This window comes from Manihot esculenta, chromosome 6 (genome assembly GCF_001659605.2).
Source record: "Manihot esculenta cultivar AM560-2 chromosome 6, M.esculenta_v8, whole genome shotgun sequence".
Classification (NCBI taxonomy): Eukaryota; Viridiplantae; Streptophyta; class Magnoliopsida; order Malpighiales; family Euphorbiaceae; genus Manihot; species Manihot esculenta.
The window spans coordinates 23,762,168-23,780,517 of NC_035166.2; the positions used below are offsets into that span (position 1 = coordinate 23,762,168).

At 35.7% G+C, this 18,350-nt stretch overlaps 1 protein-coding gene across 13 annotated transcripts in view; it reads right to left on the minus strand.

Annotated features, from left to right (window-relative positions):
- The window catches only part of LOC110617578 (serine/threonine-protein kinase ATM), a 52,967-nt gene extending 35,458 nt beyond the window's left edge, over nucleotides 1-17,509 (minus strand). For 6 of the 13 annotated variants that reach the window (XM_043957556.1, XM_043957555.1, XM_043957552.1 and 3 more), the window contains exons 1-17: nucleotides 17,051-17,504; nucleotides 16,623-16,731; nucleotides 16,403-16,546; nucleotides 16,074-16,235; nucleotides 15,784-15,979; nucleotides 15,501-15,657; nucleotides 15,261-15,400; nucleotides 15,072-15,159; nucleotides 14,606-14,709; nucleotides 13,356-13,454; nucleotides 3,926-3,982; nucleotides 3,555-3,636; nucleotides 3,000-3,074; nucleotides 2,371-2,412; nucleotides 2,142-2,212; nucleotides 1,019-1,067; nucleotides 767-838 (exon numbers count right to left, since the gene is read on the minus strand). In XM_043957556.1, the coding sequence (XP_043813491.1) occupies nucleotides 767-838; nucleotides 1,019-1,067; nucleotides 2,142-2,212; nucleotides 2,371-2,412; nucleotides 3,000-3,074; nucleotides 3,555-3,636; nucleotides 3,926-3,982; nucleotides 13,356-13,454; nucleotides 14,606-14,709; nucleotides 15,072-15,159; nucleotides 15,261-15,400; nucleotides 15,501-15,657; nucleotides 15,784-15,979; nucleotides 16,074-16,235; nucleotides 16,403-16,546; nucleotides 16,623-16,731; nucleotides 17,051-17,119 (1,716 nt within the window). In that variant the 5' untranslated portion in view covers nucleotides 17,120-17,504. Of the gene's footprint in view, nucleotides 1-766; nucleotides 839-1,018; nucleotides 1,068-2,141; nucleotides 2,213-2,370; nucleotides 2,413-2,999; nucleotides 3,075-3,554; nucleotides 3,637-3,925; nucleotides 3,983-13,355; nucleotides 13,455-14,605; nucleotides 14,710-15,071; nucleotides 15,160-15,260; nucleotides 15,401-15,500; nucleotides 15,658-15,783; nucleotides 15,980-16,073; nucleotides 16,236-16,402; nucleotides 16,547-16,622; nucleotides 16,732-17,050 lie in introns of all 13 variants that reach the window. The other 7 variants (XR_006351029.1, XR_006351030.1, XR_006351027.1 and 4 more) reach the window with 5 other exon arrangements.
- Between the last annotated feature and the right edge of the window lie 841 nt (nucleotides 17,510-18,350).

The following is an 18,350-nucleotide window of genomic DNA, read 5'->3' on the forward strand; positions in this document are numbered from 1 at the left end:
TAATGAGATAAAAAAGGACTCTAAAATGTCCACAAGTTTACACAAAGAACGCTTTGTGCAGGGACCAATCCATCATCCCAACTGTTAAGGGTATTCAAAGTTTTGGTTATTCCACCCCAGATACTATATAAACCAATGTCATACACACAACAAATGCAACTCCTTAAACACCAATTCTCAGGTGAAGACCCCAAGAATGGCATTACAAGTCAGCACAGTATAAAAAGCCAAATCCACTAAAAAAATAAAAATAAATAAAATAAGGCATGGGCCAAGCACATGGAGCAACTTCTAAACATGAACCTAGTAGCTGAATTTATAGCATAAAAGAACATGCAACCGAGAAAATGAAGACTATTTGTTGAGATGGCCATAGATTAAATGCACCATAAAACCACATGAAAACTAACATGGACTTGTTTGAATATAATCATTAGCATGTATTCCAAACTTTGCATCACTTGCACTTGCAGTATCCCAAGAAATGAGAATCAGGATCCCTAAGAACCTTGGGAATCATTTTCTACCATAGTCCTAAAAATAACAAAGCATTAGATTGGCAAGGGGATTGCATTATGAACGTTCTACGTTAATCACCTAGATAAGACAAGACAAAGTTGTACTTGAAAAAAAGCCCTAACCTTTAGCACAACTAATACATGGATATATGATAAGGAATAAGTGAAAAACATTAATGAAAATAAACCCAATGGTAGAAGAAGCAGGGTTATCTTTGCAATGCATAAGATTTCTATCATCAATAGACCTTCAAGTTTAGATAGCCCAAAACTGCTGTTAAGAGATTCTTCCTGAGTTGTAAACAGTCTCGAAGGTCTCCCTGGCCAAACAGACAATGAAAAAGTTGGTGCTCTAACATGCTCATATAAATCTTCAGGTGAAAAAGAGAGTTATCCAAAAGCACACTGAAGGATATCTACCTCATAATCAGAATGCAATAACATCAATTCATCAAAGCAACAAAGAAAAAATTTGAAATTTTCAAGCTTAAGCCACTTACTTGAGAACCCTTATGAGAAAAATAGCACGTGATGAAGTATAAAACAGACCTGAACAGACCACATAATAAAATAAATGAGCTAATTTACAAGAGGATGTACCAAGAATAGGTAGGCAAAACCAAGAGAACAAGACCCATATGTACATGAGATGCATAGAAGAGTATCTACATCATATCCAAAAGAATAGGCATGCAGAGAGAATGAAATGTTTAACAGAGAGGGACTAATCTCTCATCTGACCAAAAGATTGCACAGGATCAGAGCATTTAAATACATTATCCGTTCTAGAAATTTAGTAATATTACTCTCAAATTATAAACAACAAATATCAAGCCAAACATATTAGCTCTCCTGACAAAGATAGTCTCTTTCTGAACATAACTCGTGCCAACTTGAGTCTCAAATATTGTACATGCATCAAAAACCCTCCTCACCACCCAACCCAAAAAAAAAGTTACAAATAAAAAGAGTGAGTTGACTCCAAAACTCGCAATCAAGCATGAAGCCCTAGGAAGAGCTAATTTGGCAGGAGCACAAAATTTCTTATTCACCATCGCAGAAGGAAGCCTATAATCATAGGTAACAAATCGATCAAATAGAAGTTTCAATCTCCTCCAAAGCCACACCACGAATTTGTCCTCTGCAACATAGTAATCTATACTGCGAACATGATGTACACAACCTGATATAATGGAACTATAACATGCTTAGTTCACACTGGAAATACCATATTCCAAGATTTATAAAATGGTAATTTTGATGCCTTGTCCTCATCCAATTTGCTGCTTTTAGAACAAAACGTTCTTAAACTTATAATTTATGCTACACTTGTTAGGATCCTTCTACTATAGTAATAACAATGTCGCAGAAAATAACAAAAGAATATATAATGAAATATTGGCTGTCAACAATATTAATAGTTATTCATTGAATTAGTTTTATGCTATTTTAACACAACAACAGCTTTCAATGAAGTATTGGCTTCATCTACACTTTTGCAAAAGATCATGAAGAAGCCCTGCAGTTGTATTAGATCCATGTTTTCTCTCTTATGTGGGGGACATGCACAGTCTAAAAATCTCTATGCCCTATTAACCCACAGTTAAACCAACTGGTGCTTACTTTGATGGTGTTTCCTTAAATAATTTGAGGTCCCATACATCTTGAGGCACAACAAATGTGTTCTTCAGATCCTGAAAGAATAAATTATGAAACAACAATAGATTAATGCAGATGGGAAAGGAATTCTTACTTCATTTCAACAGTAATAGAGACTCCTATAACTATTCAGTACATTGGTTTATGCACTGTAAGTGCAAAAGGGTCCAGAACAAGAAATTCCCATACTCACAATTGATATAATGCTTCCAAGTAGCATTAAAGCAGCATCTGCCTGCATGTTTAATAAACAGGACGATGAAAGAGGTATTTTCAGCTAAAAGCTAGCTTCTTATGAGTAGACTACAATTATAAAAACAGCATTAATTCATGTATACAATTTAGCTATTAAAAAAATATATATTCCCCCCTTTGCCTTGCTACATTTCAAAAGTTGCACCATAAACTTCATATTAAAGAGCAGAGACTTCACTGCCATTGGCATCCTTGTATTATTTCCACAATCACTTCACATACAAACATAAATCCACCAATTTGATGACAGCCAATGTTTATCCTTATTTACAAGTCTTAAATTAATGGTCTTCATAATATTTTTTCCTAAAGAAATTTTGTCTACTATGATGTTTATATTCTCCAAAAAATTATCTTCAAAATCCATTTTAGAGCTAGATTAGTTTATTCATTTAGATTAAACTCAATAGGTTCAGTAGATATCATGCAGAGCTAAAAGTGACAATGCATAGTACAACACTGAATCAGATAAGGATTAGTAAAAATTTCATACAAAGCAAAAATTGAAAAATTAATAATAATAACTTTGATGACATTTAAGGAAATTAACCAAATAAAAAAACTCACAATGGCAGTTAGATTACTGAATAATGGCAGCCAATGCATTATACAGCTCCATATTAACTGCCAACCAGAGTCCAACTGCAACACGATTCAATAAACGAGTGAAAATCAGCATTAGTAAAGGAACATACTATCAAAGAAAAAACATAACAGTATCATTGCAAAAAGAAGCAACTGTCCAGCGTTAGCATTTCATTATAAATGCAAATCCAGATGAATGTATAATGGCTGCAATTGCATGTCAAATGTCAGACTCTACAACATCCCATCAATTTCAAGAGCTGGGTGATGAAGTTCCACTTCATTCTTTTCAACAATTGTGAGCAAATCAAAGCATACTGTTTTTCAGTAGTGTATTTAAAATGAAGACGCAGAAATTGAATGTTGAAAATAAGAATGGAAATACAAACAGAAAATCGACACCAAAAGAAAAAGGGTTACTGTCCAATAAAATTGAATGTCAGCTGACCTTTAAAAGCAATCCAACACAGATTCCCACAGCCAATTCCAAAACTTTAAGGTGAAAAATAAAATGATAATGGGAGGGATAACACAAACCTGATTCAAGATGGAAGATGACCTTGATGATATCTCCACTTGAGTTTCTGAAAGCAAAACAGTTGACAGCTCCTGCAAACTCCTTTACATGCCAATTGGTATAGATATCAGCTAAGAGGATACAAAATAACAGGCGCATGAGAATCTAAAGGATGCCCCTTGCTAAATTAACCAAATTATATCCAATAAGAATCTCAGATAAGACAAACATATATATATATATATATATGCCACCTGATAAAAAATTAGAAACTCTTAATTATCTGCTTACTGCAAACACCCATTTTACCAGAGCAAAGACAATATTCTACACAACCAAATGAATAACATTTTTATGAGGAAGCAATCTTGTGTGAACCATAGAAACATACCGCAAAGTCCATAGTAAACCATCATAAGCATGCCCTGTATTTGCATCACACCAAATCCTGCAACAAATCCCCAAGAAAACAATAAAAGATTGCAAAGAATTAAGCATATCCAGACTTTGCCGAACACAAATGGCATGCAGGCAGGCAGGAAATGATACTACTATTGTACACATAGGTATTAAATGTATTAATTAGTATTTGTCTCAAATAATTTTTGTCAAACAGTAGGTCCTTAAACATGCATAGAGTGCTGAAACCTTATCACACAGCAAATTGAAAAATGCTAATACAGCTTGTTAACTGATGCTTACATTAGTACAATTTCAACAAGGAATTCTAATGTGTAGCCTAAGAGAGTGAATTTAATAATATGATATATATATACTATATATACATATATATTGTTCAATTTGGGCCAGGCCTAACTCACTGTTGAATCTCACATCGGTTGTGGAAAGGGGTAATGTGCCCCTTATATGGACCACAGGCACCCCTCCCCCTTGAGCTAGCTTTTGAGCTGAGTTAAGTCTAACCCAAATTTAACATGGTATCAGAGCCTCCCCATCCGATGTTGGCCTCCCATAAATATGTCATGCACCAGTAAAATTATGGGCGTGAAGGGTGTGTTGAATTCCACATCGGTTGTGGAAAGGGGTAATGTGCCCCTTGTATAAGCCATAGGCAATCCTCCCCTTGAGCTAGCTTTTGAGGTGAGTTAGGCCTGACTCAAATTTAACTATATATATATATATAAGTAAAGAGAAGAGAGAGACAGAGAGAGGATGATTACAATAAGGAGGACAAGCTATACTTAGGTAACAGGAATAGAAAATAAAAGAAAAATTAATAAAGCCATCCAGTCATGTTGGAAGCTTGCAAAAAGCAAGGCCTTTCAAAGGCCCAAAAGTATAAACATTTAAGAAGCTAAAGGTACATTTTTATCCCACAATTACCATTACATAAAAGAATTATCCTTAATCTTTGCATTTCACACCAACCAAATACACAATCCCCATGCACATAGCAGAACAAACTATAAACAATGTGCCTTCCGTCGTCCAAATCCTCTAAATTGTGTTTATAAAGCATCTCCAAAAATTGCTGGCCCAATGCAATACTCAGAAAAATCAAAAGGATAATTCTAATATACCAAAATGTAAAACTACATTGAGAACTATAATAAACCTAATATTCTTTGTGATTCTGTAATTATCTTATACAAGTAAAGGTTAGTAACACATGCTTAATGAGTTGCAAAGAGAGCAATTTAAGAAAAAATTAAATGAAATCAGGCAGACTCATTGTGTGATGAGCATTTCACGTGCCACCACAAAAGGTGCCAAAAATAAAGATGACATAAGTTATCTAGGATTGTTCTTTTACAATTAAAACAATATATTTGAAGAATTTTGGGAAATTTTAGAGTATTCTTATACTTCACTCTTAATCTTTACAATTGGTTTACATGATTATTTATACACAAAAAATTACAACTAAACAAGAAACAAATAATCAAATAATAATTACAAAGATAATTAAGGATCCTAATCAAATTATATCCTTAGAATCAGCAAATAAGTCAAAGCTCCCCAACTAGCAAATCAGATTATGATAGATCTTATTGTTGAACCCTTTAGTAAACACATCTGCAAGTTGCCCAGTAAAAGTCACGTGAACTCAGCTCAAAGACACTGTCTGTTAAATTTTCTTTAATGAAGTGCCGATCAATTTCAATGTGGTTCGTTCGGTCATATTGGACTGAATTTTGTGTTATACTGATGGTAGCTTTGTTGTCACAATACAAAACTATTGTGTTTCTTCACACACACATTGGGCTATTGAGCAACAACACTTTATCTTTTGCTCCTCCAAGTGACAAGATTCTTAGCCAGAGGTGGATCTCTTGTCATCGAGAGATTCTATCCAAAATGCATATGTAAATGTTTCAACTCGGGAGTGACCATGTTTGAAGTAAAAAAGCCATTTCCCTAGCGTAGACTTGAAGTATTTTAATGCGAAGTACAGCCTGTATATGAGTCTCGCGAACCTGTATATGAGCCTCGCGAGTGTACTTCCTTTGGGAGATCAATTACCTAGAAAATATTGCAGTTTTCCTAAATCTTTGATTTCAAAGTCTTGAGCCAACAACCTTTTTAGTTGAGTCATTTTCTCTTTGTCATCACCTATCACCAGTATATCATCAACATACACAATAAGAAGAGTGATCTTACCTTGTGATGTTTAATAAACAGAGTGTGATCAACATTACTCTGTTGATAACCAAAGGACATCATGGTTATGCTAACCCTATCAAACCAAGTTATGAGAGATTGTTTTAGCCTATACAATTTAACCTGCATGATTTTCCTTGTGTCTTCTCATCAACGAACCCAAGAAGGATCTCCATGAACACTTTTTCCTCTAAATCTCCATGGAGAAAAGCATTCTCACATCAAACTGCTGTAATTTCTAGTCAAAGTTGGCTGCACAAAATAATAGGACTATGATTGAATTCATTTTTGTAATTGGGGCAAATATTTCTTAATAATCCACTCCATAAGTTTGGATTAATCCTTTAGCAACCAATCTGGCCTTAAACCATTCAATTGTGCCATCAGTTTTGTATTTCACTGTGAACACCTACTTTCATCCCTTCAATCATTGCTCCCTTCTATTTAGAATCTACAAGAGCTTCCTTCCAAAGGAATAGATACAAAAAAAATAGACAAGACAAAAGTTCTATAGGAAGGAGACAATGACGAAATATGGTGTTTAGTACAAGATCTGACTCCTTTTTTGTGCAAAAGATTTATCTAAGTTATTGGAGTATTCAAGAGTTGTGGGTAACTCACTAAAAGAAGACTATTGACTCTGAGTAGACTACATAATAGCTTCTTCTGTCTTGCCTCTCCTCGAATACCTCCTCAAATCTATTTTGTCCAAACGTCCAATTCTCTCTCTCCTCTGATTGGACATCTCTCCCTGTCTACTAGAACTCAAACTCTCTAGTTGAACCATATCATTTAGAATCACAGAATTCGAGATCACCTCTTCTTACTCATTTTTCTGCCCCTGAAGAGGTGAGTGGATGGTACTGAAATAAGATTCAGTTTCTCGAAAGATAATATTCATACTAATAAAATATTTTCTAGATGGAGGGTGATAACACCTATATCCTTTCTGTATTGGAAAATACCCAACAAATACACATTTGAAGGCCTTGGGGTCTAACTTTCCCGCCGTCCTAATATGGACAAAGCAAACACACCCAAATACTTTTGTTTGAACAATATATAAATTCTTCCCTTCTAGAACCTTTAAAGGACTCATTAAGTCAATGACCTTGAGGGGCATTCCATTGATAAGATAGGCATATACAAGGACTGCATCTCCCTTGTTGAATCCCACATCGGTTGTGGAAAGGGGTAATGTGCCCCTTATATGGACCATAGACACTCCTCCCCCTTAAGCTAGCTTTTGGGGTGAGTTAGGCCTGGCACAAATTTAACATCCCCAAAGCATATATGCTTTGGATAGGTTCATGGTAAACATAAGAGATTGAGCTACCTCCAATAGATGCCTATTTTTTCTTTAAGCAATGTCATTTTGAGTACTTGTATAAAGACAACTGATCTGGTGTACTGTCCCATTATTCTTCTCCAAATAAGCAAAAAAACTACTATCCATGTATTCTCTTCCATTGTCAATTCTAGTATCAAATTGAATACAAATCATTTTATAACAGGATTGAAAACAAGAAAAAATTACTTTTAGCCTTAATCAAATAAACCCAAATCATTCGAGTGCAACAATCAATAAAGAGACTGTTTAAGTAAGCCTCCAAATATCAGAATGAATAATCACAATTGAATCCAACATCGGTTGTGGAAAGGGGTAATGTGCCCCTTATATGGGCCATAGGCACTCCTCCCCCTTGAGCTAGCTTTTGGGGCGAGTTAAATCTGGCCCAAATTTAACAGACACAAAAGGAATTTAGCTTTTATTATGACTCAAAGGATAGGAATTTCTAGTGTGCTTAGCATACTCATAAGCATCACAAAATAAAGAACTAAACTGAATTCTAGTAAACAAACTAGGATAAAGTTTTTTTAAGACAAAAAACGATGGATACCCTATCCATCTGTGCTACTGTATTATTTCCTGATTGACATTCTTATTTTCTCCAAAACAAGCTTGAAATATCGGTGTTATAGGTTATAGGAAGTAAATATGTTAATATAGCAAGTAAATATTGATAGATGGGTTAGTTACTTAATCTTAGGGATTGTATAATTATAGGCTTGATTTCCTTTCCTGTTTAGATACCGTCTCTCATGTATAAATAGGTTGTAATCTCTATTGTGATATACAACAAATATTATCTTTCTACATGGTATCAGAGCCATTCTCGTAGAGATTTTTTCTTTTCTCTCTCGTCAAGTTTTAAAATTTTTTTTTTTGGACTTAGCTCCGTTCATTTGGGTTATCCATAAAAGGTAAAATTTGGATCTCACCATCGCTGGAGTCGCCACACCGACCCCTTGTCAGATCTGAGGTTTGTTTGCCATTCAGGTGTTGGGTGGAGGTGTTTTATTTGGTACTATTCACGGTACTATTCATCGGCATTGTTCACGGGTATTGTTCCCGTATTTATGATGTGTGTAAGGCGTTTTATCGAGCCCAGAAAAATGATAGAACTTTGACATCCTATTTTATGGATTTTAAAAGAGTTTATGAAGAACTTAATGTATTGATGTCCTTTAGTATAGATGTGAAAACTCAACAAGCTCAACAAGAGCAAATGGCTGTTATGAGCTTTCTTGCAAGTCTCCCTCCAAAGTTTGAGATAGCTAAATCTCATATTCTTTCTGACTCTAAAATATCATCGTTACATGATGTGTTCACTAGGGTATTGCGTACAGAATCTCCAATTCCTTCACACCCCACTAGTGCCCTTGTTAGCCGCAATGACAATGGCAGACAAAATAATAGAGGTGGGCAAAGGGGAGGTTTTCATGGTGGTAAAAGATCTCAGCGTTCTGGGAAACAGGTTCTACTTCTGACTTAGGAGGAATCCTTTGTTACTACTATTGCGAACCAAGACATACTAAGAAGAAGACATGTCACTAAGAAGAAGACATTTGTTACAAATGGCGCATATGGCAGTTGAGGCCCCTTCAGATCAGGGGATTTTGATATCTGAAGATGAGTACGCACAATTTACCCAATACCAGGCATCTCTGAAGTCCTTTAATTCCTCCTCTATCACTGCAATTGCCGAGTCAGGTAACTCTACTGCATGTCTTGTGTCTTCATCCTCCACATGGGTTATTGATTCTGGTGCTACCGATCATATGTCAGGTAATTCTACCCTTTTGTCCAATCTTGAGTCTCATGCATCGACTTCTTATGTTACTCTTGCTGAAGGTACTAAATCTTTTGTTATGGGTTTTGGTCATGTCAACTTAACCCCTTCTCTTTCTGTATTCTCTGTGTTATGTCTCCCTAAATTCGCATTTAATTTGCTTTCTGTTAGTAAACTCACTCGTGCATTGAATTGTTGTGTCTCATTCTTTCCTGATCATTGTATTTTTCAGGATCTTTCGACGAAGCAAATTATTGGTAGACAGCGTGAGTCAGAGGGTCCCTACGTCTTGGATCAGCAACTATCTAAATCACTTGCATGTTCCACGCGTTTAACACCTTTTGATGTTCATTGTCGTTTGGGGCATCCTTCTCTCTCAACTTTGAAGAAGTTCTATCCACAGTTTCATTCTTTGTCTATTTTAGATTGTGAGTCTTGTCAATTTGCCAAACATCATCATTTGCCTTCAGTATCTCGAGTCAATAAACGGGCTTCGTCCCCCTTTGAGTTAGTAAGAAGCAAAATGTGGTCTCCCGTTCTAGTGCTGAATCTGAATATCGAGCCATGGCACAAGCCGTTTGTGAAGTCTTGTGGGTACGTCAACTATTAGAAGAAGTTGGGTTCACAAATTCGGTTTCTGCTAAGTTGTGGTGTGATAATCAAGCAGCTATCCACATTGCCTCCAATCCAGTATTTCACGAGAGGACCAAACACATCGAGATTGATTGTCATTTTGTTCGTGAAAAGGTCCAACAAAAGATAATATCAACAGGACATATCCGAACTGGAGAACAATTAAGAGATATCTTTACTAAAGCTCTAAATGGAACTCGAGTTGATTATATATGTAACAAGTTGGGCATGATTAACATTTATGCTCCAACTTGAGGGGGAGTGTTATAGTTTATAGGAAGTAAATATGTTAATATAGGTAAATATTGATAGATGGGTTAGTTACTTAATCTTAGGGATTGTATAATCATAGGCTTGATTTTCTTTCTTGTCTCATGTATAAATAGGTTGTAATCTCTATTGTGATATACAACAAATATTATCTTTCTACAATCGAAAAACCTGGATCACCTTCCAGCATATAAGCCATCATGCAGCCTACCATTATTAATCCTTTTCACAGTGAGAAGATCCTGAATAACACAATGATCAGGAAAAAAATTCAATTTTACAGTTAAAAGCATTGGTGATAGCACTAACAGATAAAAGATAAAAGGTTGACAGACAAAATGGAAAACATAAAGGACAAATGATAATCTTGTTGAATCCCACATCGGTTGTGGAAAGGGTAAAGTGCCCTTATATGAGCCATAGGCAATCCTCCCCCTTGAGCTAGCTTTTGAGTTGAGTTAGGCCTGACCCAAATTTAAATATGTCACGCACCAATAAAATTCTGGGCATGAGGGGGTGTGTTGAATCCCATATCGGTTGTGGAAAGGGGTAATGTGCCCCTTTATATGGGCCTCCCATAAAAATGTCACGCACCATTAAAATTCTGGGTGTGAGGGGGTGTATTGAATTTCACATCGGTTGTGGAAAGTATAATGTGCCCTTATATGAGTCGTAGGCAATCCTCCCCTTGAGCTAGCTTTTGGGGTGAGTTAAGCCTGACACAAATTTAACAAATTTAATATTGGTGGACAAATAACAGAACCTATTCCGGATAGCACTGACAGATAAAAGGTTGATAGAAAAATGGAAAATATGAAGGACAAATGATAATTTAATATTTGGTGCACAAATAACAGAACCTGTTCCGGATATAAAAGTAAAACAGCCATTAGCAATTCTAACACTATTTTTTGTTAGAGAAAGAAAATAATTGAGAAAACCTTTAAGAGTGTCTGTCATGTATCTATTCGCACCAGAATCAATAATCTATAGAACAGTATCAAGAGAGGAAGAGAGGAAACATTAGCTGACGTTACAAGTTAGATGTGGCACTCGAGGATGAAGAGGTGTCAATATGAGACAGGAGGCGCTTGAGACTCTAAATTTCATTTCATTAAGGGAAAGAAACTCAGCTGATGTTGTCTCCTTAAAGGGTTCCTCTATAGTTTCTGCTAAATTAGCTTAAATTTTGGAGGTACCTCATTTCTCTCATTTTCCTCCATGGTCTCTAGTGGGACGACTATGTAATTTCTAACAAGTCTCTTTGATATGCCTCGGTTTCTCATAATAGTCACAATGCAGGAAATCTTTCTCAGAATTAGGAGGTTGCGTTGTGCTCAAACTAGTAGTCAACATGGGCGTGGGCCTCTTCTAGAGAAGGAAAATGATTTTTTTCCCAACACTTGGATCCGAATTGGATCATATTCGTTATTCAATCCCGAATCCTGAAAGAAAATCATAGACTCGCTCTTTTTCAATCATTCTCCAAAATTTAACTGTATCTCCAGTACAGTCTACCTGGAAGTTCTGATAGTAATCAAGTTCCTCCCATAAGTCACATAACGCATAATAAAATTAAGAAAGACATTTCTCCTTGTTTAGTACCATGAATCTTATTCTGAATATCATAAATTTAGGCATCAATCCCAATCTTGGAATAAATTAAGGACAAAGCCTTCCATATTTTTGGAGCAGTATCAATTAACAAATAGAACTTAGAGATATGAGATTGCATAGAGTTAAGTAATCATGTCATAACAAGACAATTATCCAAGTCTCATTGAGGAAAATCTGGATCACTCTCGTCTGGTTGCTTCTTATTACCAGTGACGTAGCCCTGCAGTCCTCTAGCCTTGATAAATAACAAAAAAGACATTGACCAAACAAGATAATTGGTTCCATCAAGTTTTACGAAACTAATTTACAAGAAAGGAATATCAGAGTCAGTAATCAAGACCCTTTTAGCTTCTGCCATGGAGACCCTTTCACCTTCTGACATGGTAAAGACATATGAACCGTGAAAGAATAGGAGTATCCAAGGTTGTACACACAAAAGAGCCTAACTGAATTACCAAAAGACCGAGTAGCGACACAGGAAGGCCAGAAAGACGGACGGAATCGTCGCCGGAGTGATCGAAGCAGCAAAGCGGTGTCGAACGATGTCTCACGCGCCAAGAAGGGAGGGCACGTGAGCCTCACGCACGGGTTTTTCAGCGTCGGAGCTAGGCAATAGGGTCGGCGACGATCTGGCAATTCTTCTGGTGCCGGCGGTGAGAGGTGGAAAGGTTCCTAGATAAGTTAGTACCAAAAAGGTACATCAGGGTTTTGAAAGGTGGAAAGGTTCCTAGATGAGTTAGTACCAAAAAGGTAGATCAAGATTTTGAAACCCTAAAGAGAAAAAAATGAATTAAACCCTAAAATCAAGAAAAAAAACTTTGATACCATAAAGTATTTTGTAGAATTTTAGAGTATTCTTATATTTCACTCTTAATCTTTACAATTAGTTTATATGACTATTTATACACAGAGAATTATAACTAAACAGGAAGCAAATAATCAAATAATAATAACAAAGCTAATTAAATATCTTGATCAAATCAAATCATACCCCTAAAATCAACAAATAAGTCAACAATATTAAGTACAAAGTAGAAATAACAAATGCCACTGTTTGGCACCTCCAATAATGGAAGAAGGCACCAAATAAAATCTGTGATCATACATAAAAGATTGCACATAATTGTACGCTAAAATATGTACATATATACAGTAAAAAATGTAGGATAGAATCATTGCACAAGAAGTGGCATTAGAATTCTCTAATATGGATCATTTTATTAAAAAATTTCATTGTAATTTATATCTCTGATAAAAATTTCAGTTTTTGAGTTCATGCCCATAGTAAAATACATGCTTCTGAAAAGTACATCAATACAATTGAAAACCTTTCCGTTATTAATAATAACATGAAACTCAAATACTTTTCAAGCGTTCTTTGTCAGTGAAACACTAATAAAAGAATTCTAATCCAGATCAACTTTGTACCATCAAAGCCAATTCACATTGCACACATGTAAGAAGCGTGAAAGCAATCCGAAAGATGATACCCCAAAATAAAACATATCAAGGATAATCAGATTACCACGTAGACATGCATATTACCTCTCAAAGCTTGTTGAAATGCCTTCAAACCAGTATAAGAAAAGATCCTTATTCATGCGACTGTAGTAGTAATGAATGAGATAACAAAATGCAGCATTCCTGAAGTAGAGGATACTTATATTAGGTAAACATCATGTTTATGCATGGAAGAAATGAAATAGAGAACATGGCCAAGAGAGCACAAAGATTCTACAAAAGTTAAGGAACATATACATAATAAAATCACAAGATCTGTCTAAAATAACCCAAAAATAAATTATATAAGCATATCAAAGGACATTGAATTGAAGCATAATATAAAATAAGAAAGCTAACATATCATACTAATAAAATTCCAATTCTCATCATTTGCTTCACATCAAATCAACATGGAAAATCATTTGATAGACACTAATGAGAAACTGGCAGTATTGATTGAAAAAATCTAATGCATACTGCAATAGTGACAGCATTTAGGGGGAAAAAAAATACCAAAACCCTAGATACCTTTCACTTATAAAGGAGGCTTTCTAGGTCAAATATAAATCTCATACATCACATGAAGCAAAAGTAGGATGCTTTACCATAACTATTAGAACCATAATATTGATATGTTCTACTCAATTTGACAACAAAAACCCAGCCACGGGATCAAGAAAGCAAGTATAAAAAACCAGAAATGTAGAAGTGAGAAGAAAGGCCTTTAAATGAAATTTTTGTCGTGCAAGCATCAGATAGATACAACATTGACATTAATCATGCTTCAAATTTCACAAAAATGTATCACAAAGACAAACTGGAGGAAATTTCACAAAAATGCATCACAAAGACAAACTGGAGTATTACTTCCACCGCCACTTGTTTCAGCTACGTCACTCTGTACATGCTGTTTCAATTCTCAAACAAGTTTCAAATACAAAATCAAACTAAATATCATCTGTAAAATAGCATACAATTAATATAAAAAGAATGCTCAATCCTAAATAAACAGCAATTTTACAAGCATGTAAACAAGCTCAATTCTGTTTGCATCCGTGCCATTCCAGAAATAAATTCAAACCATGCCAAAATAGGTCATGAAACTGAAGATACAACCCTATTTAAAACTAAGAAATGTACCAACCCCATCTCTTTGCACCTAAGCAAAGCAAAAGCAACCAGATGGAAAATATTTTGAAGCCAAAATTAATGCTAATCATAAATAACTTGTTCCAAGTTAGGCACAGAACTAAAAGATAAGAGCTAAATAATACATGCAGAATTAACCTTACCATAACCACTTTCCCTTCATAAGTGCCTCTTTTAAAAGGACAGCAGCATGCTCCCTCTTAACCCGCTTTTCAGTTGATTGTGCCTTAGCTGGGCTAACACATGCCTGCAAGAGCCGCATCATGTTAAATGGTGTTCTCCTGCCCCCAGAAAAAGGAGAATAAAAATTTGAAACTGTGATTCAAGACTCCTCTTCTCCAAGATTCTCATTTAGCAAAACCACAAATGCATATAATATTGTACACATGACTAGAAATTCTTTTAACTATGAACAATTAAACCACAAAGAAGATAGCCATAAATCAGCCACATAACCAGCGGACTTTTCAAAGAACATCAACAATTACATAGCATCATGACTAAATACATTGAGTTTAGCATCCTCAACATACATCATCAAAAGATATATAAAATGTATAGGAAAAAAAAAACAAGAAACAAGTGAATACTTGGCAAGTATAAACCTACCTGATAAAATACTAGCGCTGCAAGCTGCACCAAACCAGATTGCGAGCCGCTCAAAGTTCCCAACTTATCATCCTTGGTTGCATCTGTCCTGAATGATGTTACAAGACAATCCTCACAAGTCACAACCACGCCAACTTCTTCCATCAAATATAAACCCAACAAAGAAATTTCACGTATAAAGGAACCCACCAAGGCACAGCCATACTGGATATACTGCTTTGATCTAGTTCCTTACATACTACCTCCAAAAATTGGTCTACTAAAGAGTTCCCATCCACAGCACATCTTGTTAGATTTAGCTGCAACCTTGCATAGAATATAATAGCATCCTACAACAGCACAAAGATATGCAATTACAAAACAAAATTTTATATGACTGATCGACAAACAAAATCACATAAGTTCCAGCAATATGGATAGTTAATAAACCTTAAGACCCCGGTCATGAGTTGAAAGCCAATGATGGAACACAAATTGCTGCACAGAATTATGGATCTTCAAAGACTGACAGACCAAATTTGAACCATCTTTTAACAAGTATGTATTAATGCACTCAATAAGTTTACGTGAAAGCTTTCCCTCCTCCCTGAACACATAAAACAAGGTAGCCAGCTTTTGTTAATCATGGTCCTGATAATGGGAAGAAATGCATTGCATCAACACATAAAAAGCCCAACACACAGAAATCAAGCAGGGTCAATTTTTGATGTACCTTATAAAGGAGAAAATTTGAACAAACCCCTTAACAATGTCTTCCCTGAGTTCATGTGGGAAATCTCCAGGAGGATTTTCCAATAGGGAATGCAGTGTCAAGATGCAGCGAAAGGTCTCCTCCTTTAGATTAACTTGGTTATCATTTTTCCCTTCTACACCTGTTTCCACCTTCTGTATATACATTCGCACCAGGCCTACGCCAAAACAGAGTGATTAATTTAGAGAATAGTGAGACCAAGAAAAATGCCATTGAGCAATCAGAAATTTGAAACTGTGCAAAGAACTCACAGCAATAAATGCGGTTCCTCAAGTGAAATCGATAGTCTCTAACTGCCAATAGTTGGCGGAGTATAATCCCATATTCTGACTGAAAGCTTGGAACGTTGCTTAAGATATCCCATATATGACTGAAGAGCGTTTTAACCACAGGTAACAAGGGCAATATTTTGCCTGCCAATGGAAAATCATCATACAGACAAAGAAAATCAAGTCATGCTAAGAATCTTGCAGATCTCAGCTACTAAATTGTTAATGTGCATACATTCTGTCTCGTCGAACAAACTGAATGCATGTGCACCTTATGAAAATCATAGAAACCATACGTTACTGAGGCTAACCTGAAAACTTAGCATCTTCTGCTCGTTGAACAACAATCCGTAGCGTTTTCGCAAAACTGGCCTTGGGTAATCTCCGCTTGCTGGTAGATATCTCCGATGACACACATTGGATTAGCAATGTAACCAAAAATGGCCACGTTTCCGCTGCAGAAAATATTCAAACATTTCATACTTTCCATTTAAACGTTTTCTTTATAACAAGTACGTAAAAAAATCTTACAGTGAGGAATTTCACTCGGCTTAAGCTTTGCAGTGTTATATCCAAGGAACTTGCAGAATTTTATCGATCTTTCTCCTTCTAACCAGGTGTTCAACAGTTTCATTCCATCCTGGACGTGCCAAAAATAATAAGTCGATTCCCAAGGAACCAAAATATCGAGATAAGAAGTAACGGATGAGATCGATAAGAAGATTACTAAATAAGATTTTCAATACATAATATTTTATTTTAATTTGGGAGTTGAGAAAACAAACGAAATTATTCAACCATGATCCTCCAACTATCCAGCATTTGAAAGTTGTGTTAAAATTCCTCAAATTTTTATTTATTATTTACTCAGTTCATTTCCCTCCATTTCTCGGGGAACCAAACAATGCGGAGAGAGAGAGAGAGAGAGAGAGAGAGAGAGAGAGAGTAGGTTTCGTTACTTCTCGTGTTTTTGCTTTATCGGAGGAGAGCTTTGAAACGATTTCTTGAACGTCTCTCGAAGTGACCATCGCCGAACCCGGAAGCTTCCAGAGCGAGGGACGGCAAATTGGCGGGAAAATGAAGCGAGGGTTTAGCGATCAGTAGAGAGAAGTAAAAGTTTAGAAAAGGGTTTTAGTTTTACTATAAAAGGGAGAACAGCAAGGGGTGTTTTTTAGCTGACCTCAGTATGCCGCGGCGTGTTTTGTGGAAGCGGATACCGGCGCAGCACGAGGGAAATTGGGGACGGCGACCTTTGAATTTACCGTTAAATCCACCAACCTTCCTCGTAATGACTACTACACAGCTCTAGTACTTGGGAACTGGGCTGCCGGTGGAAATGGATTTGGGCTCAACAAGGAAATTGATATCAAAGAGAGGGAAGGAAACCTAAGCCCGTTCGATGCCTTGATTGCTTCAGACATACGCTAAACAGACCTTGCTTCTAATAGACGCTAAATTGTGGGCCGCCTCTATTTAAGTGTTTACAGCCGTCGGCCCTCTCGAAGCACCATTGGACCAATACGACATCAAGGTTGCATGTGCTAATTAATTTTGCGGTCAAATTAATTCAAAATTTTTATTTTTTATTTAAACTATTAAAAATGAATTCTCAAATTCCATTAAAATCTAAAAGTTTTTTTTATTTCAAAACAGCTTTTATTTTTTTAAACCAAAAAATATATTATTAAATAAATCTAAATAATACTTAATAAATAAGTCAAAATGAACATTTAGTCTAGTAAAATATGCACACTGTTTTATGCATTAGTTAACTATGGAGTGTGGTTTTACATATAGTTTCAAGACAAAGTTAATTATTAGTTTGCTATGTGTTAAAGGCGTATCACTATATATCGCTTTGGATGAAAAGTTTAAAAAGCAACCCCAGTTTGGGAGCCCAAAACAATTCCCATTTGTTGTCACTATTTAGAAAAAAAAAAAAAAGGAAAATAAAATGTTATATATAAAATATGACCCACACGTTAAAGCATAAGACAGAACATCATCATAAAAAATAAAATATATTAATTAAGACCACTATTATACATTAATAAGAAATGGATCTAATGCAAATATTGTCTTGAATGAACAAGTAAAGCAAGCGAAAGTTTCCCAGCAGAAACCTTACGCAAACTTTACCTCAATATCCACTTCATCATTTTCCTATCCACACGTGCAATTCAACTAAAACAATAAATAAAACAAACATATGTCATCGTGTCGCATATATGCACCGATGAAAAGACAAACACATGCATT